The 27,826-nt window shown below is 47.1% G+C and overlaps 1 protein-coding gene across 2 annotated transcripts in view; it reads right to left on the bottom strand.

Annotated features, from left to right (window-relative positions):
* Positions 1–27,826, bottom strand: part of LOC144679255 (uncharacterized) — a 180,951-nt gene that overhangs the window by 10,188 nt on the left and 142,937 nt on the right. For both annotated transcript variants that reach the window (XM_078539665.1, XM_078539666.1), the window contains exon 8: positions 1,130–1,302. In XM_078539665.1, the coding sequence (XP_078395791.1) occupies positions 1,130–1,302 (173 nt within the window). The remainder of the gene's footprint in view (positions 1–1,129; positions 1,303–27,826) is intronic.

Below are 27,826 nucleotides of genomic sequence, written 5' to 3' on the forward strand. Positions count from 1 at the left end.
TCAGCTTTGGGATCAGAGGCAGGTGGGCTGGCCACACTGGCCATTGTGTCGGTGTGGAACCAAAGCCATTTTCAGAGAGGCCAGGATGGGTCACAAATAACTACCAGCCCATCATTGGTGTGGGTAGCCCACCAAAAGGCTGGGGGGGAGGGGGTGGGGAGGAGGGGCACGTTTAAACCTGTGAGGGAACCCCCTCCACCTATCATGACCATTGGACCACAGCTGTGGCCGCTAGTTGTCCGGTGGAGTCATTGTCCTTCCATTATCATGGCCAGGCAGCTGTGGCCGTTTTAAAAATATACATGACTTACTTGGCCTTCTTCCTCTTGCTCGCGATCTTCAGCCCTGGATGGTAGGGCTGCCGATCTGTGAGTGTTGGAGGGCCTCCCATTGGCCGTCCAGCCTCGGGAGCCCACCTGACATCCCTAATTGGATGGTGAGCCTGCTCCCTGGCCTTTAATTAGCTATATCTTTAAAAATAGAGGTGGGCATGTCTGGAGCTTGACTTGTGGGGCAGGGACCCAGGACTCGTTTCCATGTTTTCACTAACATTGACCCCCATCACCCTTGAAAGAAAATTCAGCCCTAAAAATTCAGAACTTCATTATCCCCTGAATCCTAAGATTTTTGGGTATATGAACTACTGGCAGACTGCATCTGCTCGCTGCCTGGCAGTACTGACGACAGGCCCTGTGAGCACCCAGTCGCTGTAGCATCAGGTTGGTGGGCAGTGGATGAAGGTTGAGCACCCTGGGGAGCTGGGCCTGGGTAGGGCGGAGGAAGGTGGGGGTGGGGAGGGTTCCGATCTTGGAAGGGGGTCCTGGAGCAACATTGGCCCGGGCTGATTTTGTGGAACCTGGAGGCATACCAAATTGGAAAAGAAAGGTTGTCAAAAAAGAGCAAGGGGGTGGAGGGCAGAGGGGAAGAAATATGGAACAGGAGCAGATGACTAAAGGGGAGGAGGGCAGGAAGAGAAAAGTAATACTGTCCTGTTTTTCATTCAGAGCCATCTTTTTAAGAAAAGAAAACCAAATATTACAAATAACCAAACTTATACATTGCATTTTACACTTATAAAATGATATACACATTTCAAAAGTATGATTGAAATGAAGGTCACTGTACCTACCGGTTTCTGTAGCCAACATCATTATAGATGTAAGGGCAGTAATGGTCAAAGTAGCCCACACAACGGTTAGTTACATGACAGTGCTTGGACCGAAGAGGCTTCACAAGGTGGCAAGTATGGCAAAGTCTGCTTAGAGGGTTCTTTCCCTGTTTCCACTCATCAGAGTAAACTGCCTGAAAATATAAATGTCAGTAATCACACCATCATTGCTAGAAACTACAAACTAAATCAACAAATTCTGTAAATACATTGCATGTCCATCGGCATCTATAAAAAGCGACATATTAACTTTTTGCACTTAAGATCCTTCCTCAGAACACCATAGCTTGCCTTTTCTATTCACAAATGCTGTTGAACCTGCTGTGTACTTCCAGCATTTTGTTTTTGTTTCAGACTTTCGACATTTGTAGTTCTTTTCTTTGATAGAAAATAAAAACAATATTCATTTTTTTGTACTGGCAGACTTTTAAAAAAAATCAACTAAGTTAATTTAGAATGACATTGAATTACGACATAGAACCCGATGTATATTTAATTTAAAGATACAGTAAACTTTGTGTCATCTGGCGCTCCACCAAACGGAATTCTCTAGTAACTGGAATTTCTGACAGCTTGATTTTTTTTAAAAAAGCTAGTCACTTTCAGTGTTCATATAATGCTTTATTTAAATAAAATCTAACAGTAATAACAATAGATTGTAAATCTGCAGAAGTTGTTTTTTGGCTTTACATCGAAACTATTAAATTAATGGGTCAGTTTTGGTTATTCTGCCTGAACAAGGCTATACCACTCGGAGCAACTATCAGTGAGACTGACGGCTTGATGTTTTAAAAGCTAGCCTGAAGGTTGTGGTGTCATTCATGGTGTCAGCTTGGTCTTCAGTTGTGATGATTTTACTGTGACGTCTTGCCATGCCAGGACCCTTGACTGCCCAGCTGCTTCCCCTCTCCCCCCAAACCCTCAAAGACAAAGCAGCACCTTGCCTTGTGTCTGTAGAAACATATCTTCCCTGTTAACCCGCATTTTTGATTAACCGATACCGCCCATCCCTGAGCATGCTGGATGACAAAGGTTTTGCTGTAGTTACAAATCACCTTCAGCCATCAAATCATTCAGCACTACAGGGCGGAATTTTCCGAGTCCACTGGGGGGGGGGGTGGCGTGATGGGTGGCATGCACGGAAAGTATGGTGTGACCTGCTTCACGACGGCGTGAAGGCAGGTCGCGATCGTCCGCTCAGCCCACCGACGGTGGGCTGCATTTCCTGCCATCGTCAGTGGGGAGCTAATTGCGATACGTTACCGTATAATTAAAAGGCCATCCCACCAGGCTCTTGGAACCCCGCCGTATCGTCTGTCCATGTCGGCGGGAAAGCACACTGTCGTGTTTCACAACAGCAAGCAGGCGACGTGCACTTGGCGGCCTTCACTTTGGGGGAGCTGAGGTGAGTAAGCAGCAGCGTTCTCCACAGCTCACCCATTGTTTACAGGCCTCGGGGACGCTGGAGTGGGGGTGGTGGCAACTAACCCCTGGCCCCGGAGGTGACTGCTGAAGGGGTGGGGGTGGTGTCCGGGGGCACATGCTAGCCAGCCTTGGAGGCAACTGCTGAGGGGTGGGGGGGATGACTGGGGCTAAGTTGGGGGTAAGTACTGGCCAGCCTCAAAGGTGACTCCTGGGGGGGTGGGGGGGTCAAGTACTGCCCTGGCGTTGCATCCCGCGCACAGGCAATCGAGCTGGGGGGGCAGAGTAAGCGAGGGGAGTGGCCACGCATTAGGGACACCTGTTTAACCTGACCATGCCTCTTCAACTAAGGCATATCAGGCGCAGCCACAGTGATATGATTGGGGTCAGGCTCCTACCCTGCCCACCCATGCAAGCAATGTGGAGGCACCAAAGAGCCAACAAGCGCTCGATACCTTATGACCCCCTGCCCAACCCCACCCCCAATGCCCCCCTCCCCTATCGCCCTGGCACAGACTTCAAGTCTGCCACCATTTTATTGGACCACAGAGCAGTTGGACTGCACACGTTGGACAATATCCTCGCTAAAGCTGGCCATGTAGCAGTCACTGCTGGAGGTGCTCACAGCCCCTTGCAATCTCAGCATCCCGGTTTGGACCAGTGTCCCCCATGTCGCAGGCTGACAGAGCAGCCATGCAGCGCACTCATCTCTGGCCATCCATGGGGTGACCAGCACTCTCCGGGAAGCATTGAGGGACAGTCACACAGGGCCAGGAAAGGTGCTAAGTACAGCCATGATAACCACGTCTCCCTCTCTCTTTCATGCTGCAGGAGGATCACGTCAAGATCATGAATCCTGGTGACCTAGCTGTATGTTAGATGGCCTACAGAGACTGCAGAAGATGGAGGAGAGAGCAACTGAGGCTCCTGGCAGTGCAAAGGGTGGAGCAGGAACCTCATGAAGAAGGGGCAGCGGGGGCACATGCACGTGCTGCCCAGGAGCGACTGTGAGCCGTGGCTGATCGGGGCCTAGCGATACCCAAGGTCTATTCCTGCTATTGCTGCAGATGACTGAGAACCAGCGTTGCTGATGACTGTGCATGTCTAGGGACCTGGTGGCTCACATCTGCCACTCACTGCAGGACTTGGCGCCAAGAAACATGGAGGGCATCCACTGCCAGTGGCTGTGAAAGTGACCGTGGTGCTCAATTTCTATGCTAGTGGCTCCTTTCAGGTTTCCACAGGTGACCTCTGTGGGATTTCACAATCAGCCACCCACAAATGCATCTATGAGGTCACAGATGCCATCTTCTTCATGGCACACAACTTTGTGCATTTCGCCCAGGACTGGGACAGCCAGGATGCAAGGGCCATTGGATTCACCCTGATCTCGGGATTCTCACAGGTGCAGGGTGCGATTGACTGCACTCATGTGGCGCTCAGGTCTCCGTCGCTACACTCGGTGGACTTCATCAACCACAAGGGCTTCCACTCACTGAACGTGCAGCTGGTATGAAACCTCCAGAAATGCATCCTGCGGGTGTGCACACGGTTTCCAGCGAGTGTCCATGACGCCTACATCCTGAGTCGCTCTCAGATCCCTGCAGTCTTCCAGGGTCCACAGAGGCTGCAGGGTTGGCTCCTTGGGGACAAGGGCTACCCGCAGAGGCCGTGGCTGATGACACCCGTGCAGCAGTCTCAGACTGCAGCAGAGTGATGGTATAATGAGGCTCATGCTGCAGCTCGCAACTTGGTGGAACAGACCATCGAGATGCTGAAGATGTGGTTCTGGTGCCTGGACCGGTCTGGTGGGGCCCTGCAATACAGTCCGCAGAGGGTGTCAAGCATCATCGTCGTCTGCTGCGCCCTTTACAACCTGGCACGGCAATGGGGAGAGGAGCCGGCTGAAGAGGAGATGGAGGAGCTGCATGTCTCCTCCAATGATGAGAATGCCGATGGGGATGAGAGTGAGGGGGTCCTCCGTGGTGACGATGATGGGGATGAGGCTCTCGCACTGGCTAGATGAAGCAGGCATGCTCGGAATGCCCTCATAGCTGCCAGGTTTGTTGAGGATGATGACGACATGCAGTGAGGTGTCCCCGTAGATCCTCACATCGCAGCTGTGAGCGTTTGACTCCAGTCTGACTTATCGCAGCACCAATGCCCTCTGTGAGAATGGTCCTGTCATGGAGATGCAGTGGAGGACCTAATAGTTGCTTGATCGCAGGAGGGTGAGGACGACATGCAGTGAGGACACTCCATAGATCTTCACACAGCTTCTGAGAATGTCAGACTCCTGTCTGGCCGAGGGCAGCTCGCTTGTGCTCCATGATCAGGGCCATCTCAGAGACGCAGCCATGAAACTTTAAATGCATCTGATGCTGTATCCACCTTCAGCACCTCAGCCCTTCAGGAGCTGGTGCACTGCATCACTGGTCGCAGATGCTGGTGTGATGGGGGCCAGCCTCACCTTAAATGTGCTGAGAGCACACAGAGAGTATGAGAGAACTCTGTGGTGCCTGCCCACTACATTCTGGCAGCAATGACCAGCACCACTGAGGTGCAGGCGTCAGTAATGTTTCCAGGGAGAGTGAGGCTGGACCATCACTGTGGTCTGAAGGCTGCACAGTACACAGGGAAGAGGCCCTGGACTGAGACAGCTGCCTATATCTTGTGCAGAAAGGATTCACATCTGAGTGACAAGAACACTGCTCATCAGAACAAGGAGCCACAGGCAGGAAGACCTTCTTAGGAGTTTATTGACAATAGTGAACAGTGTGTACAAGTGATCAACACCCCAGGCTGTGCAACTACTTTTACATAAATTTCCTAACCCTGCTTCGTCTTGGTGCTCCCTGGATATCCACAGCGGAGGTGGAGGCAGCCTGCTGACTGTGACGCCCTGCCTGTGATGACTTTGGCGGGCGTGACTTGGAGGGCGCTGGCCTGCTTTTGGGTTCCTGCTGTGTGGCAGTGGCACCTTCCTCAGCCTGTGAAGCTGGATCTGCGGAGGTCACAGGAAGATAGGATTCGGATGGGCCGGTCACTCCCAGAATCACCTGCGTGGATGGCCCTGGAGAGTGCGCCTGCTGATCCTCCACCCTATGGGTGCCCGAGAGTTACTGGCTGACTCCATGAGCGGAAGGTGTATCTGGAGTGAGATCAAGCTGCCTAGTACCCCTCTCACGTACACACTGTTGGAGGCCAACTATGGCATCAGCGATGGAATTAGCGCAGCGATGGAGTTAGCGCAGCAATGCAGGAGTGACATCCTAGACTGAGGTCTTCATGGAGGCCACCATCTTGCCAGTGTTGACCTCGGTGCATTGCAATGCCAGTGCTATCACCTCAGCCTGAAGATGGACGGACTCCTCCATCGTGTCTTGCAATCTGAGGAGTGCAGCGGACATCCCTGCCTGATGTTCCTGAGCTTGCCTTTGCAGCTCCAGCAGCTGTGACATGACCGAGTGCAGAGGGTTGACATCTGACTCGGACTCAGCAACGTTCTGGTCGCCAGCAGTCCTCTGAGTGCCGGGGAACTGGGAAGTCCCTGCCTCCGCCTGCTGTGGACCAGAAAGTGCGATGTGCTCATCAGGTTGTGATCCTGGGGCTACTCCAAAGCTAGGTCCCACTGAGGTGTGTGTCTCTGCGCTAGTGAAGGGTGTGGGTGAGCGATGTGAAAAGATTTAAGGAAGGGTGCCTTCAGGTTCCTCTTCAGAGGTTCTTCAGGGCTTGACTGGAGGCCCTGGACTCTGTCGGCTGTTTGGCAGATGTGCCTGTGAAAGCAAGGGGAGATGATTAGTGCATGGCAATGGCCTGTGAAACAGGATATATCACTCACAGCATGGTTGTCTGCTGGATGTTGCATTGTTGGATCCTCACTTGGTAGAGCAGCGCCAACCTCACTGTCAGCATAGGGCAGGTCCTGGTCATCGCTGGCCAGCTGGATGGCTGTTTTTGAATTCTCAGAACTTTGATCTCCGGCATCCCTCCACCTGTCTGCGACCTTTCCCTCCTGTTGTAAGCCAGTTTGTCCTGCATGGATAGAGATGGGGAGAGTGTATCAGGAGCCTGCCGGGCCAGATGATAAGTATGGGATGAGGATAATGATGGTGTGTGTGAAAGAGTGAATGGTGCTGTCCCTTGAACTGGCAGTGAGTGAGGGCCCTGTGAGTGTGTGAGTTGGGAGTGATGAAAAGAGTGACTTACCCTGGTGGAACGGAGGAGATCATTCATCCTTTTGCGGCAATGGGTGGCTGTCCTCCTCTGCAGGGCATTTGCACTGACCACCGCTCCCAAGCCGGGTAGGTGACATTGCTGCCCATCCTGTGGCCAGAGCTGGGGTACAGCAAATCCTGTTGGCCTTCACGGCATCCAGCAGTTGCTCAAGGGACCTGTTGTTGAAGCGGGGGGCTGCAGTCTTCTTTCCTTTGCTGGCCTTGTCTCTCGGACAATGGTGGTGAGCTGGTGGCGATGAGTGCTTTGCTAGTGGCTGCCTTTTAAAGATGGCCACCGGTGTGATGCAACAGTGGGGTGATGGTGAGCGGGTGAATGACAGCCCGCCCGCCATGGAAACAGCGTGTTTTCCGGGAATGCATTAATAATAAGGTGGGCTCAGGAAGATACAGCGTGAAAACCCGCCATTTTTGTTGGCGGTTAGGACTCCATTTTGCCCGCCCGCTACTGCACTTAGTGCAATTCTGGGAAAATTCCGCCCTTTTAGTAAAGATGATGAGAGCACCAACATGTGGTGATACAGAGTAATTACACTTGGCTGGTTTATATGATTGCTCACTGCAAAATTCCCAATCTCAACAGTACTGCTGTAGAGACATTCTGAACAAATGTTTTTTAAATTCTTTTCATGGGATATGGGTGTCGGTGACTAGGCCAGCATTTGTCACCCATCTGTACATGCCCTTGAACCGAGTGACATGCTAGGCTTTTATGTGGGCACTTAAGAGTCAGTCACATTGCTGTGGATCAGGAGTCACATGCAGTCCAGATCATGGCAGATTTCCTTCCTAAAGGACATTAGTGAACCAGAATGGGTTTTTACAACAATCGCTGACAGTTTCATGGCCACCATTACTGAGACTAGCTTTCAATTCCAAAATTTTTTTATTAATTAATTGGATTTAAATTTGACCAGCTACTATGGTGGGATGCCCCTAAGGTATAAGCCTGAGGCTCTAGATTAGCAGTCCAATGATATTACCGCTACACCACACTTTCACAGACAAAGAGGAAACAATATAAAGAGAACTCCTCACAGTTTCTTTTCTTTGTAGCCAGAATAAGGCCTAGACTAAAGCCTGGGAACAGGTTGTTGTAGAAACGTAGGCATAAATTTTACATTTCGAGGTCGGGTGCAACGCATGTAAAATTGCGCAAAATGACACTGGGCGGGTGTCCCGACGTCACTGAGCACACGAGCAATATTGAGATTGGCGGGCGCGTGCGGGAGTTGGAGTCACGCTCGCCAACAATTAAAGGGCTAATTAAGGCCCTTAAAAACCCTATTGACCGAGATTTTTCATTGCCCGTGCGATTTTGTGCTCATTGCACGGGCAGGCGGGCGCACGTTTTTATCAAATTGTCATCCAAGGGTGGGGTGAAAGGCCCTTGGGCCACAAGCACTTTCATTTTATTTATGATTTTGCTGCTGTCATATTTCTGAGTTTTGCCAGATTTCCTTTTGATTGCCCTAGCTTTCTAAGCTGGTTCACCTATAAATCTGTGCCAACATTCTAACAAAATAGATCAGTCTGTACAAACCATGGCGAACATTGTTGTTTGAGAAAAATATTGGCCTTGAAAATCCATGGCCTTTTGGCATATTGCCACTGCAATTATATTGGGGTGGGGGGGGGTGGCGTTGAGCTGAGGGCAGGGGCTCTTTGAACGTCAGACTCCCCATGACCTAGGCCTTCATTATGACTCAGCATACAGGTACTGCAGGTTTATCATCGGAGGTGTCCCAACTGATCTAGCACTAGATGTGGAATATGACCAGATCCCCGTATAATTAAAAACAGTATTTTTAAAATGGATTCCCCTACAAAAGGGAACAACCGCACTTCGCTTGCAGCTTCCAGTACCCCCTCCCTCACTTAGCCACCCCGCCATGACTACTAGCCCTAGCTGTGCCACCTCAGCCAGGCAGTCCAGAGCTGCTGCAATAGCAGAAACCAGATGCACCCTTGATGGCATTGGTATCTACCATGTTGGAGCATTCTGCTCTCTGTAGTTCAGTAGGTTCTGGGTTCAAATCCCACTCCAGAGAATTGAGCATGTGGGCTTGCAGTCCTGAGAGACTGCTGTACTGTCTGTGGTGCCAGTGTTTAAGTGGGATGTTAATCTGAGACCACGTCTACCCTCTCAGATGGATGTAAAAGACCTGACATTGTTGTCCATGTGAGCTTGGTGTGCGCAAATTGGCTGGCCGCCACATTCTCCACATTATAGCAGTGAGGCACTCTGGGAAGTCCTAAAGTCATGAAAGGTGCTGGAGAAATGCTTATTCGTTATTTTTTCTTTCTTCGCTGATGTAAGTGGATGAAATGAACCCCTGCCCCAACTCTTTCCCCCCCTTCCCCCACCCAAAGTTTCCTCACTGCTGCCACAAAATCTAGTTGGATCAGTGACAGATGCTGGGCATAACCTGTAGATTTTTAAGGCATATTTCAGAGCTACTATATACAAATACACTGAGTCAGTGAAAGTTTTAGTCAGGATCAGTTCATAGCCAAAACGTTGCTGTATTAACACCAAATTCGTGTCCATGTTGTAGGACCTCTCTGTTTTTCCACTGGAAGTTTAATTGAAGTTGAAGAAAATTATGGGGGATACCATTGGACCTGGCACCCGACTTGTTCCCAACCCTGCCCGCAGTATCAGGCCAACTGGAAGATGCGTTTCACACTGGGTGGGCCTTAATTGGCTAACCAGCATGAAACCGCGTTGAGAATGCGATCTCGTCCGGGAGCAGATTCTACATCTGGGTGTTGTGTCTTGAAGTGATGTGCGGAGTACTTCATAAACTTTGGAAGGCCTATATGAACAAGTTATTGGAAGGACGTGGGACTTCTATGGCCAGAGAAGAAGTGTGAGTGGCTGTCCCTTATTGGAGACATGTAAGGATGAGGTTGGAATCATGTAAGGATGAGGTTTTCTCTGGCTTTCCTACGTCTACCACTATCACTCTGGCGATAGGCAACAGGCAGATGTTCTGGTGCCTCTTCCTCCTCAACCTCCTCATCGTTATCGTCCTCAGCAGGTGAGGCTTGTGCTTCCTCTTCTTCCTCAGGGTTCAAAGTCTCAACTCTTTGCATTGCCAGGCTGTGCAATGCGCAACACACAACGATACGCGAGACCCTCGCTGGTTCATCTTGTAGAGCTCCCCCTGACTGGACAAGGCTATGGAAGCGCATCATGAGAAGACCAATGCATTGTTCTATTATGACCCTTATGACTCATTGTGAGGGTTCGTGATGGGGGTCATCAGCCAAGTCTGGAGAGGGTAACCCCTGTCACTGACGATCCATCCATTCAGCTGTGGATGCGGGATGAACAAATGTGACACATGCAAGTTATGAAACACACTGGTGTCGTGGCTGCTGCCTTGATATCATGCGCACAACTGCATAAGGTGCATCCTGTGGTCACATACAATCTGCATGTTGAGCTAATTAAAGCCCTGCCTATTTATGAATGCCACCAGCTGGTCTGATGAAGCTTTGGTGGTCACAAGGGTGCAGTCAATGACACCCTGCATATGTGGAAAACCAGCCACGGCAGTGAATCCCATGGACCTCTCAGCCTGGCTGTACCTGATGAAGTCACCTGCACTTAAAAGAGTGCATTGGTGACCTCCTTTATGTAGTGATGAGTGGCTGCCTGGTAGATTCCACGTCACCAGTTGAATCCTGGAAGAATCCCAAGGCATAGAAATTGAGAGCTGTGGCATTGGGTGGTCTCTTTATCTCCTTGGGTACAGGTTGTCCTGCATTTAGGTAGAGGTCAGTGACAATCTCCCTGGAGAGGTGTAGTCTCCTTTGGCAATGCCTCTGGCGTCTGCAGGTAATTCATCTTTGTCTGGTAATGATCTCATAGTAAAGGATCCTCTAGGGAAGAGTGATCATAGCATGCTAGAATTTCAAGCTCAGTTTGAGAGCGAGAAACATGTGTCTCACACTAGTGTTCTGGAGTTAAACAAAGGTAACTATATAGGCATGAGGGCAGATTTGGCCCTAGTGGACTGGGCAGGAAGACTACAAGGTAGGACAGTTGATGAACAGTGGCAGATATTTAAGGAGATATTCAATTCCTCCCAAGTAAAATATATTCCAAAGAGGAAGAAAGATGGTAAGAGGGGAAAAAGCATCCATGGCTAAGCAAGAAAGTTAAAGATAACATAAAGGCAAATACTAAGGCATACCAAATTGCAAAGGTCAGTGGCAGGCTGGAAGATTGGGAAACTTAAAGATCAGCAAAGGGTTACTAAAAAAATGATAAAAAGAGCAAAGGTAAATTATGAAAGAAAACTAGCGCAAAATGTAAGAACTGATAGCAAAAGCTTCTACAAGTATATAAAAGGAAAGAGAGTAGCTAAAGTGAATGTTGGTCCCTTGGAGGATGAGACTGGGGAGTTAATAGTGGGGAACACAGAAATGGCAGAGAAGCTTAATCAATATTTTGCCTCAGTTTTCACGGTGGAGGACACTAGTACCACCCCAATAGTAACAGGTAGTGCAGAGGAGGAGCCTAGATCAATCGCCATCACGAGAGAAAAAGTACTGAGCAAACTATTGAGATTAAAGGATGACAAGTCCCCAGAACCTAATGGCCTACATCCCAACGTCTTAAAGGAAGTGGCAGCGGAGATAGTGGATGCATTGGCTATAATATTCCAAAATTCCCTGGATTCTGGAAAGGTTCCAGTGGATTGGAAAAATGCTAATATAACACCCTTATTCAAAAAGGGGTGGGGGGGGGGTGCGGGGGGGTGGGAGGCAGAAAGTAGGAAACTATGGACCAGTTAGTTTAACGTCTGTTGTTGGGAAATTGTTGGAATCCATTATTGAGGAAGTAGTAATGGAGCATTTGGAAAGTCAAAATGCAATCCATCAGAGTCAGCATGGTTTTATGAAGAGTAAATTGTGTTTGACTAATTTGCTAGAGTTCTTTGAAGATGTGACAAGCAAAGTGGATAATAGGGATCCTGTAGGTGTAGTATATCTGGACTTCCAGAAGGACTTTGATAAGGTGCAGCACAAAAGATTAATACACAAGATAAGATCACATGGAGTTAGGGTAATATATTAGCTTGGATAGAGGATTGGCTAACCAACAGAAAGCAGAGAGTCGGGATAAATGGGTCTTTTTCTGGATGGCAAGCTGTAACTAGTGGGGTGCCACAGGGTTCGGTCCTTGGGCCCCAACTATTTACAATCTATATTAATGACTTGGATTCAGGGATAGAAGGTGCTATAGCTAAATCTGCAGATGACACCAAAATAGGTGGGAAAGTAAGTTGCAATGAAGAAATAAGGAATTTACAAATGGATATGGACAGGTTAGGTGAATGGGCCAAATTTGGCAGATGAAGTTTAACGTGGATAAGTGTGAGGTTATCCATTTTGGTCGGAAGAATAAAAAGGTGACTTATTATTTAAATGGAGAGAAACTTCAGAATGCTTCAGTGCAGAGGGATCTGGGTGTCCTTGTGCATGAATCGCTGAAAGCTAGTATGCAGGTACAGCAGGTAATAAGGAAGGCAAATGAAATTTTGGCATTTATTGCTAAAGGAATAGAATATAAAAATAGGGGAGTGTTGTTGCAACTGTACAAGGCATTGGTGAGACTGCACCTGGAGTACTGTGCACAGTTTTGGTCCCCTTACTTGAGGAAGGAAGTAGTTGCATTGGAGGCAGTTCAGAGAAGGTTCACTAGATTGATTCCAGAGATGTGGGGCTTGTCTTATGAGGAGAGATTGAGCAGTTTAGACCTATACTCGCTAGAGTTTAGAAGGATGAGAGGAGATCGAATTGAGGTATATAGGATGCTAAAGAGGATAGACAAAGTAGACGTGGAGCGTATGTTTCCCCTAGTGGGGCATTCTAGAACGAAAGGCCATAGTTTTAGTCTAAGGGGTGGTAGATTTAAATGAGAGATGAGGACGAATCACTTTTCTCAAAGGGTCGTGAATCTGTGGAATTCACTACCTCAGAGTGCAGTGGATGCCGGGACGCTGAATAAATGTAAGGAGGAGATAGACAGGTTTTTAATTAGTAACGGGTTAAAAGGTTTGTGGGGAGAGGGAGGGAAATTGGAGTTGAGGCCGAAATGAGATCAGCCATGATTGTATTGAATGGTGGGGCAGGCTCGAGGGGCTGAATTGCCTATTCCTGCTCCTAGTTCTTATGTTCTTATGTAAGTGTCCTAATTCGCACCAAGTCCTGTTCACCTATCATCCCTGTGCTCGCTGACCTACACTGGCTCCCAGTCAAGCAACACCCTGATTTTAAAATTGTCACGCCCATGGATTGTACCTATACTTTTTAAAACGACAAGGAGAATGGATAATCTGCATTGTAAATAAATGAGTCAAGGGGGAGTCAGGTGACCTCCCTCCTTGTCTGCAAATGTACATGAAACTGCCCAAGGCTGGAAGTAGCCTGCTTGCCTGGTCAGAACTTTAAAATGTAAACAACATTTTGGAACACTCTTTTGAGAAGACATTAAAACAGCAACAGTTATCTCCTGTGGACTTAACAGCTTCTATTGTCTAAATGCCGACAGAAACTTATGTATATTGGCAACTGAAGGAGTGTGAGAAAAAACCTATCACAAGGAGATGAAAATGGCCGAGATTCAAACCCCATTGCTAATGTTGACAGGGACCATCTGTGTGGACAATGGGTGTACCAATGCTATGGTCCCCTGATAGAAATCAACTTGTGATAAGAAACACTTTATTAGCACACATTTTGAAAGGAGCCTAAATGCCTCAATGTTTGTGTTTTTAAATTTGCATTTGCAGAGAGGCCACTTTGCTTTGTATCTGCTTTGTGAAGAAGCCTTAAATCAGCATCCCAAGGTACGAGGAACTAAAATCAACTGAAGTCTAACTAGACAGATGAGCACCTAAGAAGAAAATTTTAAGAATAATTTGAAGAAGCTTCAGCACAGACTTGGAAGTTGTGGAATCCACCAGAGCGAGTGGAAGTCCAAGAAACTGCTGCAGTTTTAAAGGTTGTTTTAGAAAAGGAAATTTAAGGACCAGTGGATAATAAACAGCAGTACCAGTGAAATGCAACACAGGTTGTGAGTACAACCCTTCTAAAGCTTTTTGGAAATGCTGAAATCTGAGTTTTTATAAGAACCCTAAACTCAAAGGGAAATAGCTTCAAACACTCATTTTAAATAAGGAGGGCAGATTTCATCCCAAACTAAAACACAGCTATAACCAGGTATCCAAGCCCATTGCAGTGCAGGTCACTACAAAAAACACTTTGTACCTGCATTGATACATTTGTTGCAAAATACAGCACCTGCAAAGTTTATTCAAAGATCTGCCCAGCAACAAGAAGAACTCACAAAAAGCAGAGGGGAGTCAACTGTACCCTAGCAACTGCAGCCTGAGTAAAAAAGGTTACTGCCTTAAAGCGGCAACGTATTTAAAGTGGTAAATACAAGAAGAAGAAAATGGCTATGGATAGCAAATTACACTTTGCTGTTGGGGATTTGAAATAAACTGGCGTGAGGACAGACTGAGAGTTCCAGCAAGAGTCGGCGATTTATAAAATAACTGGCGCAAGGACAGGATGAGAGTTAATTAACATTTTATTGTGTTTACTTAAATTCCAATTTTGGTTCAGTAAATAGATAAGTTGAGACATGGCAGGACTGCTCATACCCATTGACTGCATATCCTGTACCATATGGGGACTCCAGGATGCTACCCATATCCTGGATAACTACATGGACAGAAAGTGCCACTGATTGGAAAAGCTTGAGCGCCGTATTTTGGGAACTCGAGGAACAGCTGGTGGCATTGATAAGCATTCGTGAGGATGAGAGTTGGGTGGATAACATGTTTCAGAAGGTGGTCACCCCGCAGCTTAAGAAAGAGCAGGCAGAGAGGGACTGGATGGCCGTCAGACAGACAAGAAAGGAAAGGCTGGTAGTGCAGCAGACCCCTGGGGACATCTCACTTTTTAACAGGTACTCAGCTCTGAGTACCAGTGTGGGAGAGGGTTCCTCTGGAGAGAGCAGCGAGAGTCATGACCAGAGCACCATGGGTGGCTCAAGGGAGGAGAAAAGAGAGGACAGCAGTAGTGGTAGGGTATTCTATAGTTAGGGGAACAAACAGGTGCTTCTGTGGTCACAGACGTAATTCCAGGATGGTATGTTGCCTCTTTGGTGCAAGGGTCATGCACATCACTGAGCGGCTTCAGAGCATTCTGGAGGGTGAGGGTTCACAGCCAGAGGTTGTGGTTCATGTTGGTACCAACTATATAGGTAGAAAAAGGGATGAGGCCCTGCAGGCTGAGTTCAGAGAGTTAGGAAAGAGATTAGCAAGCAGGACCTCAAAGGTAGTAATCTCCGGATATCTTCCAAGGGCACGTGCTAGCGAGTGTGGCAATAGGGAAATACACCAGATGAATCCGTGGCTGCAGAGATGGAGGGAGGGTTCAGATTTCTGGGGCTTTGGGACTGGTTCTGTGGAAGGTGGGATCTGTAGAAGCCAGACGGTCTATATGTGAATAGGACCGGGATGAATGTCCTGGCAGTGAGATTTGCTAGTGTTGTTGGGGAAGGTTTAAAATAGATTGGCAAGGGGATGGGAACCTGATGGCAGATTCAGATAGGACAAATACAGAGCAGGGAGCGGGAGACAGAACATTAGTGGGTGACTCTGAAAGACAAAAAAAGCAAAGGTTAAACGGTTTACAACACAGGAAGTTGGCAATGTTAAAAGGTATTTAAATGCAAGGAGCTGAGGGCACAGATAGACACATGGCAGCATGATAACATCGCTATAACGGAAACTTGGCTTAAAGAGGGGCAAAAATGGCAGCACTGCATCCCTGGATATAGTGTTTTCAGGCAGGATAGAGAGGGGATAAAAAAGGTGGGGGTGTAGGTTGGTTAAAGAATCATTTACAGCTGTGAGGAGGGATGATATACTAAATGAATCATCAAATGAGGCCATATGGGTTGAGCTCAGGAATGAAAAGGGGGCAGCCACACTACTAGGAGTGTACTATAGACGCCCAAATAGTGAGAGGGAGATAGAAGAGCAAATGTGTAGGCAAACTTTGGAGTGCAAAAACGATAGGGCAATAATAGTTGGGGACTTCACCCACTCTAATATTGACTGGGATATGAACAATATAATAGGCACAGAGGGCACAAAATTCTTCAACTGTATTCAAGAGAACTTTTTTAGCCAGCATGTAACAAGCCCAATGAGAGGAAGTGCAATTCTTGATTTAGGATTAGGAAATGAAGTTGGGCAAGTGGATGAAGTAGCAATGGGTGACCATTTTGGAGATAGTGAACATAATACAGTTAGATTTAATATAATTATGGAAAAGGATGAAGATAGAACAGGAATAAAAGTTCTAAATTGGGGAAAGACAAATTTTACGAAGCTGTGAGGTGATCTGGCAAAAGTGGACTGGTTACAGCTACTTGAAGGGAAATCAGTGACAGACCAGTGGGAGGCTATCGAAAGTGAGATTCTGCGGGCACAGTGTATACATGTCCCCTCAAAGAAAAAGGGTGGTACTGCCAAATCTAAAGCCCCCTGGTTATCTAGAAGTATACAAGGTAAGATAAAGCAGAAAAAGAAAGCTTATGACAAAAAATCTTAATACGCAGAAAGCCGAGAGGAGTAGAGAAAATACAGGGATGAAGTAAAAAAGGTAATTAGGAAAGCAAAGAAAGGAAATGAAAAAAGATTGGCAGTTAAAATAAAAAAAAACCCAAAAATGTTTTACCAGCACATTAAAAGCAAGAGAATAACTAAGCAAAGGGTAGGGCTGATCCAAGATGTATATGGTAACTCGTGCTCTGATGCTGAAGATGTGGGCAGGGTCCTCAATGAGTACTTTGTCTCTGTCTTCACTAAGCAGATATTCTAGTTAAAAAGGAGAGTGTGAAATATTAAGCATAGTGAGAGAGGATGTACTGGAGGGACTGACATCCTTGAAGGTGGATAAGTCACCAGGGCCAGATGGATTGTATTCCAGGCTGTTAAAGGAAGCCAGGGAGGAAATAGTGGATGCTCTGAGGATAATTTTCTAATCTTCACTAGATACAAGCGAGGTACCAGAGGATTGGAGGCCTGCAAACGTTGTGCCATTATTTAAAAAAGGTGCAAGGGATAAACCAAATAATTATAGGCCGGTCAGTCTGACTTTGGTAGTGGGAAAATTATTAGAATCAATTCTGAGACCAGGATAAACTGTCACTTAGAAAGGAATGGATTAATCAGGGACAGTCAGCATGGTTTTGTTAGGGGAAGGCTGTGTCTTACTAATTTAATCAAAATTTTTGAGAAAGTAACAAGGAGGATTGATGAGGGTAGTGTAGTGGATGTTGTCTACATGGATTTCAGTAAGGCATTTGACAAGGTCCCACATGGCAGACTGGTCAGAAAAGTAAAAGCCCATGGGGAATGTGGCGAGTTGGATTCAAAATTGGATCAGCGACGGAAAACAAAAGGTAATGGGTTGATGGATGTTTTTGTGAATGGAAAACAATTACCAGTGGCGGTCCACAGGGTTTAGTGTTGGGTCCCTTGCTGTTTGTTGCATAAATTAATTATTTGGACTTAAATGTGAGAGGCATGATTGGGAAATTTGCAGATGAACCAAAAATTGACCATGTAGTCGATAGTGAAAAGGGTAGCTGTTGTCTCCAGAATGATATCAATGGTTTGGTTGAGTGGGCGGAAAAGTGGTAGATGGAATTCAATCCAGAAAAGTGTGAGGTAATGCAAACAAAGCTAGGGAATACACAATAAATGGGAGGATATTGGGAGGGGTAGAGAAAGTGAGAGACCTTGGTGTGCATGTCCACAGGTGCCTGAAGGTGTCAGGACAGATAGATAAGGTGGTAAAGAAAGCAATTAGAATTCTTTCCTTTATTGGATGAGGTATAGAATACCAAAGCAGGGATGTAATGATGGAACTGTATAAAACGCTGGTTAGGCCACAGCTGGAATTTTATGTACACTTCTGGTTGTGGCGAGGTCATGGTGAACTGAGGAGGCTGAGGGGTGACCTGATTGAGGTGTATAAGATTATGAGGGGCCTAGACAGAGTAGACAGGGATGCCCTGTTTCTCCTAGCAGAGAGGTCAATTACCAGGGGGTAGAGATTTAAGGTGATTGTTGGAAAGATCAGAGGAGACATGAGGAAAAACTTCTTCACCCAGAGGGTGGTGGGTGTTTGGAATTCACTGCCTGGTTTGGTGGTGGAGGCAGAAATCCTCAACTCATTTAAAAGGCACCTGGATCAGCGCCTAAAGTGCTGTAACCTGCAAGGCTATGGACCAGGGGCTGGAAGGTGGGATTCAAATGGGCAGCTAGTCTTTTTATTTTCTTTTTTTCTTTTTTGGCTGGTGCAGATACAATGGGCTGAATGACCACTTTCTGTGCTGTAACTTTTCTTTGGTTCTATGTCAGTCAATCTGGGAGACAAAGGGCGGAATCGTCCAGTCCCGTTGACATTGGGCGTTATGGTGGGTTGGGCTGGGGAGGGGGAACAAATGGCGAGAAGGCCAAATATCGGTTTCATGCTGTCATGAAACCAGTTTGCGATTGTCCGCTCCACATGTCAATAGCGGGCTGCGTTTGCTGCTGTCGTACATCAGGAACCTAATTTCAATACTTTAACATCTCATGATAAGCCCTGCTCGCCGGAATCATCCTCCCACGTCAAATTTACTGCCTCATCGGCGTGACTTCAGAACGGCGTGCTTCATGGCTGCCTTTAAAATGCGTGCACCTGGCAACCTGAACTTGGAGAGGAATTCGGAGGTGCGTGCACACAAACTTGTGCGTTGCTTGTGAGCATCGCCCGTAAGACAACAAGGAAGAGGTGCTGTGCATTCGCCGGGGGGCACGGGCAAGTCGCTTTTTCTCTGATGGCATTCAGTGCAGTGCCGGGGCAAGGGCTCCAGTGCGGGTCAGGCCAGAGTGGGGTAATGGGCAACAAGGCAGCACAGACTAATGGAAGTACTCAAGCGAATGCCGGGCAGGGGGGGCGCGGGTGGTATTTGTGAGAGGGAAGTGGCCATGCACTTGGAAAAGCTTGTCAAAAGTGATCATTCTTCCACAGTTGAGACCGTTCAGCTGCAGCTCCATTGACATGCTTGGCGTCGGGTCTCTGAAGATTTTCTGCCCACTCAAGCAATGCAAAAGTATGGAAGTGCCACCAAATGCTCCAAAACTTTTCACCCCTCAGGCCCAGACTGCAAATTAATGTGTGTTTTAGGGGGCAGCAGAACAATTGGCCGATTGGGCAAGTTGTAGAATCCCCTTGCGAAAGGTGGTGATGGTGCAGTCACTGGTGGAGGTGATCACAACCCCTTGCAATGTCTTTATTAAGGTTTGGACAAATATACATCATGGTTCAAGTTAACAGCGCAGCCTTGCAGTGTGGGTTAGGAGAATGCTTGTGCGTGAGCTGAGAGCACAGCATGCAGCCCAGAGGCCAAAGCTGCCGCCAATCGGTCAAGTGGAGTGGGGTCGCCGCGGCTGGGGTTATGGACAGCCATTGAGCGCACTACACACTGGCCATCCAAGTGGTGGCCAGCACTCTCCTGCATGCGTAGAGGGGCCTTCAGACTTAACGAAGCAAGGTTCTTAGGACACATATGCTAACCCATGCGTTTCTCTCTTTGATCCTGCAGGAGGAGAGAGTCAGGATAATGGAGCCTGGTGATTTAGCGGAATGCCTCATAGCTTACAGAGAGCAGAGTAGAGGAAGAAGGGTGCGGCAGAGGCGCCTGGCTCGGCAAAGGGAGGAGCACCTCCCTCAGTATGAAGGGGTGGCAGGGCCTGCTGCACACACAGCTGTAGATCCAGAGAGAGTCGTCACTCATAGGCACCTCACTAGACCCAGGGTCTATAGACAGCCGCTTGTCATTCCTGCAGATATCTGAGAACCTACGTCACTGAAGACTGTGTATGTCCAGGGAACTGATCAGTCATATACGCCACCTGCTGCAGGATTTGGCACCACAGGGACATGGAGAGCATTCACTGCCAGTGGCTGTGAAAGTGACTGGTGCGCTCAATTTTACGCCAATGGCTCCTTCCAGGGCTCACCAGGTGACCTGTGTGGTTTCTCACAAGCCTCCACGCACAAGTGTATCCAGGATGTCATGGACACCATCTTCGCGAAGGCACAGAACTTTGTGAATTTCACCCGGGATCTGGAAAGCCAGGAAGCAAGAGCGCAGGGACTTGTGCAGATCTCTGGTTTTCCACAGGTGCAGGTTGTCATTGACTGCACTCACCTGGTGCTTACATCTCCATGGTAACATGCAGTCAACTATGTCAACTGCAAGGGCTTCCACTTGCTGAATGTCCAGCTGGTGTGCAACCACGACAAACACATCCTACAGGTCTGTGCACGATTCCCAGGGAGCGTCCACACCTCCTAAATCCTTAGCAGGTCTCAGACCCCTGACATCTTCCAGGATCCAGAGAGGCAGCAGGGCTGCCTCCTCGGGAACAAGGGCTACCCACAGAGGACGTGGCTGATGACATGCAATGAGGACACTCCATAGATTTTCATATTGCCTACGTGAATGTCTCACTCCTGTCTGACCTAGGGCAGCTCGCTTGCACGTTGTGATCATGGTCATATCATGGAGATGCAGCCGTGAAACTTTAAATGCATCTGATCTGTTGTCAGCCTTCAGCACCTGAGCCCTTCAGGAACACAGTGTCACTGGTCATAGATGCTGAAGAGATGGGGGGCCAACCCCACCTTAAAGGTGCTGACAGCACACAGAGAGAATGATGGAACTCTGTGACGCCTGCCCACGACATTCTTGCAGTAATGACAAGCACCATCAAGGTGCAGACATCACTAACGTGCCCAATGAATGTGAAGTCGGACCTTAACTTTGGTCTGAAGGTTACACACTGCACAGGGAAGAGGCCTTGGACCGAGACATCTGCCTTTACCTTGTGCAAGAACCAAGGTTTCACATCTGAGTGACACAAACACTGCTCATCAGAACAAGGAGCCATGGGCAAGGAGACATTCTTGGGAGTTTATTTACAATAGTGGGCATTACGTACAAGTGATTACCACCCATGCCCACAATGTGCAACTACATCTTAACTTTCCTAACCCTGCCGCTACGTTTTTGTGCTCCCTCAACATCCACAGTGGAGATGGAGGCAGCCTGCTGACTGCTACGCCCTGTCTGTGATAACCTTAGCGGGCGACCTCTGGAGGGCCGAGATGTGGAAGGCCCCAGCCCGCTTTGGCTGTCCTGCTGTGGGCCAGCTACACCCTCCTCGGCCTGTTCACCTGGGGGGGATTTGGATCGGCTGGACATTTCCGGTGTCACCTGGGCAGATGGCCAGGGGTGTTGAGTTGCTTATCCTCCTCCCTATGGGTGCTTGATGGCCCCTGGCTGATTCCTTGAGGAGAAGGCGAAGCTGGAGAGAGGTTGAGATGCCCCGCACCCACCTCGTGTTGACACTGTTGGAAGCTAACTATGGCATCAGTGATGGGGTTGAGCCCACTCAGCAGTGCAGGACAGATGTCCTGGACCAAGGTCTCCATGGCAGCTGCCATCCTACCTGTGTTGACCTCAGTGCGTTGGCATGCTGGCACTATTAACTCAGACTGGAGGCGTACGGACTCCTTCATCGTGCCTTGCAATCTGAGGAGTGCAGCAGGCATTCCTTCCTGATGTTCCTGAGCTTGCCTTTGCAGCTCCAACACCTAAGGTATGACCGAGTCCGGAGGCTCCTCATCTGACTCGGACTCAGCAGATTTCTGGCCTCCAGCAGTCCTCCAAGTGCTGGAAACCTGGGCAGCCCCTGCCGCTGCCTGCTGTGGATCAGACAATGTGATGTGCTCACCAGATTGTGACCCCGATGCTACCCTAGAACTAGGTTCAACGAGGTGTGTGTCTCTACGCTGGTGGAGGATGTGGGAGAGTGCTGTGACAGATCTCCAATTAGAGCGTCATCAGATTCCTCTTTCGAGGTGTCTTCAGGGCTTGAGTCAAGGCCCTGGCTCGTGGACCCCTTTGGCTGCTTCCCAGATGCTCCTGCAAAAGTAAGAAGAGATAATTAGTATGTGGTAGGGGACAGGGGAATTCACTCATAGCATGGTTGTCTGATGGATGTTGAACTGTTGGATCCTCACTTGTCTGAGCACCGCCGACCTCACCATCAGCACAGGATAGGTCCAGATCATCGCCGGCCAGCTGGATGACTCTGTTTTCAAAGCCTGTGAGGACCTTGATGTCGGGCATTCCTCCATCAGTCTGTGACCTCTCCCTTTTGTTGTGTGCTAGATGTCTCTGCATAAATACAGATGGAGGAAATGTAAGCAGGATGCCTGCCAGGCCAGATGAGAAGGATGCCTGGTATGTGTGATGGTGGGTGGTGCCATGGACGGAATGAGGACATCATCCACAGGGCAGATGAAGGTGTGTATGAGAGAGTGAATGGTGATGTCCATTGAACTGGCAGTGAGTGAGATCCCTGTGGATGTGTGATGGGTTTACGAGTGTGAAAGTTGAGAGTGATGAGGAGAGTGACTTAGCCTTACCCTGGCAGAACGAAGGACATCATTCAACCTCTTTCGGCACTGGGTTGCTGGGTGGTTAACTAAAGAAGTCAAGGAAAGCATCAAACTTAAGGAAAAAGCATTCTACTTCACAAAGGTGAGTGGCAGGACAGATGATTGGATAGAATATAAAGAATGGCAGAGAATGGCTAAAAGGTTAATCAGGAGAAAGAAATTAGAGTATGAGAGGAAGATAGTTAGAAATGTAAAAACGGATAACAAGAGCTTCTACAGGTACTTAAAAAGGAAAAGAGTAAGTAAAGTGAGTGTTGGTCCTCTAAAGAGTGACAGTGGGGAGTTAATAGTAAATAATATGGAAATGGCAGAAGAAATGAACAAATATTTTGCTTCTGTGTTCACTATAGAGCTTACAAAAAACATTCCAGTAATAGCTGTAAATCAGGAGGTGAACTTGAGAAAGGAACTTAGTGAAATTGAAATCACTAGGGAAATGGTACTGAGCAAATTGTTGGAGCTGTGGGCTGGCAAGTCTCTGGGTCCCGATGGACTACATCCTAGGGCCTTAAAAGAAGTGGCTAATGAGGTAGTCGTTGTGCTGGTGTTAATTTTCCAAAATGCGCTAGATTCTGGAAAGGTTCCATCCAATTGGAAAGTAGCAAATATAAAAGGATGTTGTGCTTCAATTATACAGAGCATTGGTGACACTGCACCTCTATTCAGGAAGGGCGAGAGACAGAAAACAGGAAACGATAGGCCAGTTAGCTTGACGTCTGACATGGGGAAGTTATTAGAATTGAATTAAGGAGGTTATAGCTGTGCACTTAGAAGAGCACAAGGCAACTGGGAAGAGTCAGCATGGTTTTGTGAAAGGAAAATCATGTTTAACCAATTTATGGAGTTTTTTGAAGGAGTAACATGTGCAGTGGATAAAGGGGAGCCTGTAGCCTGCAGTTGGATTTCCAGAAGGCATTTGATATGGTGCCACATCAAATATTATGGTAAATAAAAGCACATGATGTAGTGGTAACATATCAGCATGGATAGAAGATTGGCTGGCTGGTGGAAAGCAAGAGTATGCATAAATGGGTCTTTTTCTGACTGACAGGATGTAACGAGTGGAGTCCCACAGGGGTCAGTACTGGGACGTCAACTTTTTATGATTTATATCAATGACTTAGATGAGGGAAGTAAAGACATGGTAACTAAATTTGCAGATGACGCAAAGATAGGTAGGAAAGTATGTTGTGAAGAAGAAGTTGCAGATAGATATAGATAGGTTGAGTGGGCAAAGATCTGGCAAATGGAGTTTAATGTGGGAAAATGTGAAGTTGTTCACTTTGGCAAGATGAACAAAAAAGTAGAGTTTTACTTAAATGGAGAACGACTGCACAATTCTGAGGCGCAGAGGGATCTAGATGTTCTAGTACATGAGTCACAAGAAGTTAATATGCAGGCACAGCAAGTAATTAAGAAGGCTAATGGAATGCTATCCTTTATTATGAGAGGGATGAACATAAAAGGATGTTATGCTTCAGTTATACAAGGTACTGGTGAGACTGCACCTCAAATACTGTGTGTAGTTTTGGTTTCCTTATTTAAGGAAGGATGTAAATGCATCGGAGATGGCTCAAAGGAGGTTTACTAGATTGATACCTGGAATGAGTGGGTTGTCTTACGAGGAAAGGTTGGACAGGCTGGGCTTGTTTCCACTGGAGTTTAGAAGAGTGAGGGGTGATTTGATTGAATTATACAAGATCCTGAATGGCCTTGAAAAGGTGGACGTCGAAAGAATATTTCCTCTTGTGGCTGAATCCAGCACTAGGGGGCACTGTTTTAAAATTAGGGATGTCCCTATTAGGACAGAGATGAGGAGATTTTTTTCTCTCAGAGGGTAGTGTGACTTTGGAACTCTCTGCCTCAGAAGATGGTGGAGGTGGGGTCATTGAATATTTTTAAGGCTGAGGTAGATAGATTCTTGTTAGGTAAGGGAATCAAAGGTTATCGGGGTTAGATGAGAATGTAGAAATCGAAACACAAGAAGATCAGCCATGATCTTATTGAATGGCGAAGCAGGCTCGAGGGGCTGAATGGTCTACTCCTGTTCCTATTTCTTATGTTCTTCGCTACAGGAGTTTGACTACAACTTCAACTGGAGTTAAGTTAGATACCTGCTATTGCAGACAGTAAGCCATTGTGAATTCATTGCCAGAAACTTCCAACCTCCATTTTCTTCAGTGAACCAAAGGAAAATCATCAGGCCTGCAACATTTTCAGCTTCCATCACTAAAGACAAGAGTAATAGTAACTTTTGGACTCTTTAAAAAGCTAAGTGCATGCTACCTTTTTTGTAATCACCTTTTCTTGTGTGTGGGTGTGTCTTGTGTGCATGTATGAGTGGATGCTCTTATGATTGCATCTAGGTCTTGAGAAATAAACATTTATTCTTATTTTTTTTACAACTTACGAGAAAACCTGTCTTGTATCTGTTCTTGAGAGCCACAGTACTCAAAGGATTAAAACTCTTCTTTTCTCAAACACATCTTGTTGCAGTCAGTCGAGAGGTGAGAAAAGGAGGAACCATCCTGCCTTCTCTCCGCTCTCTGTAACAAAATTCTCATCCTTGTTTTCAAATCCCTCTATGGGTTCACCTATTTCTATTTCTTTAATCTCCAGCTCTACAACTCTCCTCTGCACTCATCCAATTCTTTTGAGCATCATCAATTTTAATCGCACCATCATTGGTGGCCATGCCTTCAGTTGCCTGTGCCCTAAGCTCTGGAATTCCCTCTATGGACCTCTCCGCTTCTCTACCTTGCTTTCCTTTGTTGAGAAACTTCTTAAAACCTATCTCTTTGACTAAGCTTTTGGGCTGGGATTTTATGTTTAAAAATTGGTACTGCTGCACATGTGTAAAATCCAGCGTGATGACGTTGCATCGCAAACTCGAGTCAACATGCCAGTTTCATGTAATATGCTAGGCAGGCGGGTGCTGAAATCAGCAGCCCACTCTCCATTTTTAGAAAAATCATTAATGGGCAATTGAGCTTGTTAACAAGCCAATTGACCTGAATGTTACGCTGCCCACACCTTAATACATTGGCATGGGCAGGCAGGCGGGAGTGGGGTGTCCACCTGAGGTGAGGTGAAAAAGCAGGAAGCGAGGGTGAGGGTACATGCTTTGATGGATGCCCTGTGCCCATTGGGGGCACCCCCCCAAGATGATACCTTTCCCTTTGTGCATCCCCAACTGGCCTCCAAAACCAGCCCTCTCGCCACTGCACCCCCACCACCCCCCCACCCCAGGATCCCCGATCCTCCCCCACCTAAAATTCTGGACTTACCTGAAACTGAGACCAACTGCTCTCTTCATTGCGGGACTAGTGCCCACTATTGAGTTCTGGTGCTTATTGAATTCTGACAGAGCTGGGACTGCTAGAGCTGCTGGCTAATCAGGTTTGCAGGCAGCTCTCTAGGGCAGGACTTTCTCCCACTGAGGGGTGGAAGTCCCATTCTCTGTTTGTTTAGCCCACAGTGTGTTTTGCTGCTTTGCCGCCTCTTTTATAGACAATTTTTGTGACCGATTTTTGTATTGGGGGGGGTGGGGGGGTGAACAATGTACACCCTCGACTGTAAAATTCAGCCCTGTCTTCTAACCTAATATCTCTATGTGGCTCAGTATCATGTTCTGTTTTACAATGCTCCTGTGAAGCACCTTGGGACATTATAACATGTTAAAGGTGCTATATAAATATAAATTGCTTGTACCTGTAAACTAGTTTTTAGTGATCTGTGCACTTGAACACATTTGTGCCTTTGCTCCTCCACAACTTCTGATCCCACACCATTCTGAGAATATTCTGATTCTTCTTTCTGAAAACAAAGTGGATGACCTCACATACACCCACATTGAACTACATTTGATATACTATTGCCTACCCACTTAATCAGTCAATGACACACTGGACCTTATTGCTCGCATCTATACAATTTACTGTACTTCCTATCCGGATTTTCGCGGAGTCTTCCTTTAAAAATTACGGGCAGGACCTGGATGCGGAAGTTCTGCCTCCATTTCTGACAGGTCCCATTTTTGCCGGTAGGGGAAAGGGGGTGGGTTGTGAGTCACACAGGAGGGATTCCTGAACTCAGCAAGGCCATTTGAACTTAGTGCTCTGTTCAAAGACCTCATTTTCATTGTTTCATTGAGTCTTAATCGTGTGGTCATCACAATGTTATGGTGTGGACGTAAATGCTCTTGAAGGACAAATGAAATATGTTTAACTGTTATGATCTGAAGTTTTTCAAATGCCCCCATCATTAAAGTGTAAAAACAAACCTGGCTGCAGGTGTCAGTGATTGTTAAAAAAAACCTCTGCTCGAATGCTTTGATTGACTGGCCAGCTGGTGTAATATCAGTTCTGACAGTTTCAATAGAGTTCTTTGCTGACATTACCCTAAAGGCTTTTCATTACGAATGATTGGCTGAGTTTCAAAGGCTGTAATAATGTCAGCAGGGTGTTCTGAGTTCAATGTTTGATTGACAGCTTAAAAGGCTATTAATGGATTAGGCACATGAACAGAAATTTGTTTGTTTTTATAAAAGATTAACCACTTGAGATTAAAAGCTTTGGTGCTTCCAGGGTGGGTTGTTTTCACAATCAAGTCCATGTAGTGAGAGCTGTAATAGATGCTTAGAGGTTTTTTCATCTCTACATGGCTCCTGAGATCTGCCCATAGTGAATACTAGATGAGTTGGCATTGAGTTGGCATGGGGGTATGAGGGTCCATGGGAGGGAGGGGAGTGAGGGGGTGTCAGGATTGAGGGCTAGAGGGCCTAAAACCTTCTGAAACAACTGGGACCAAGTCCCAGAGAACTGAGGCAGGCCTTCTAACCAGCCTGCCTTGGCACCTGCCCGTCCCCGTGTCTTCCCAGTTTCTGTTTCAGGTGCTGATGGGCCTGATTTTAGCCCACACCTTCTCCCGCAGAGTGAAAATCTCACTATTTGTGGTACTTTTTTTACCAAGGCGGGTCGGCGAGTCAGGAAATTTCATGACTCGAGGTACCCACCTCAGTAGCCAAAATCTGGCCCTTAGTGTCATCTACAAACTTAGATATACAACTCTCGATTCTGTCCTCCAAATCATTAATACATATGGTGAATCTAAGGTCCTAGCACAGATCCCAGGGTAACACTACTTGCCAAATTTTGCCAAACAAACAAACATTATTTCATTTCTACTCTGTCTCTTACTTCACAATCAATTACCAATCCATATAGTAGGATTGCTGCAATTCCTAGCACTTTATTTTTGCTAAAATTGCTTTATCAAATGCCTTCTGGAAATTGAAAAAAGCCAATATCCATTGAAACTCCCTTGTTCGCTATGCTCTTGACTGCCTCAAAATAAAAACTTGTTAGTCAGATTTGGCCTT

Source organism: Cetorhinus maximus, chromosome 1 (genome assembly GCF_964194155.1).
Source record: "Cetorhinus maximus chromosome 1, sCetMax3.hap1.1, whole genome shotgun sequence".
NCBI classification, from domain to species: domain Eukaryota; kingdom Metazoa; phylum Chordata; class Chondrichthyes; order Lamniformes; family Cetorhinidae; genus Cetorhinus; species Cetorhinus maximus.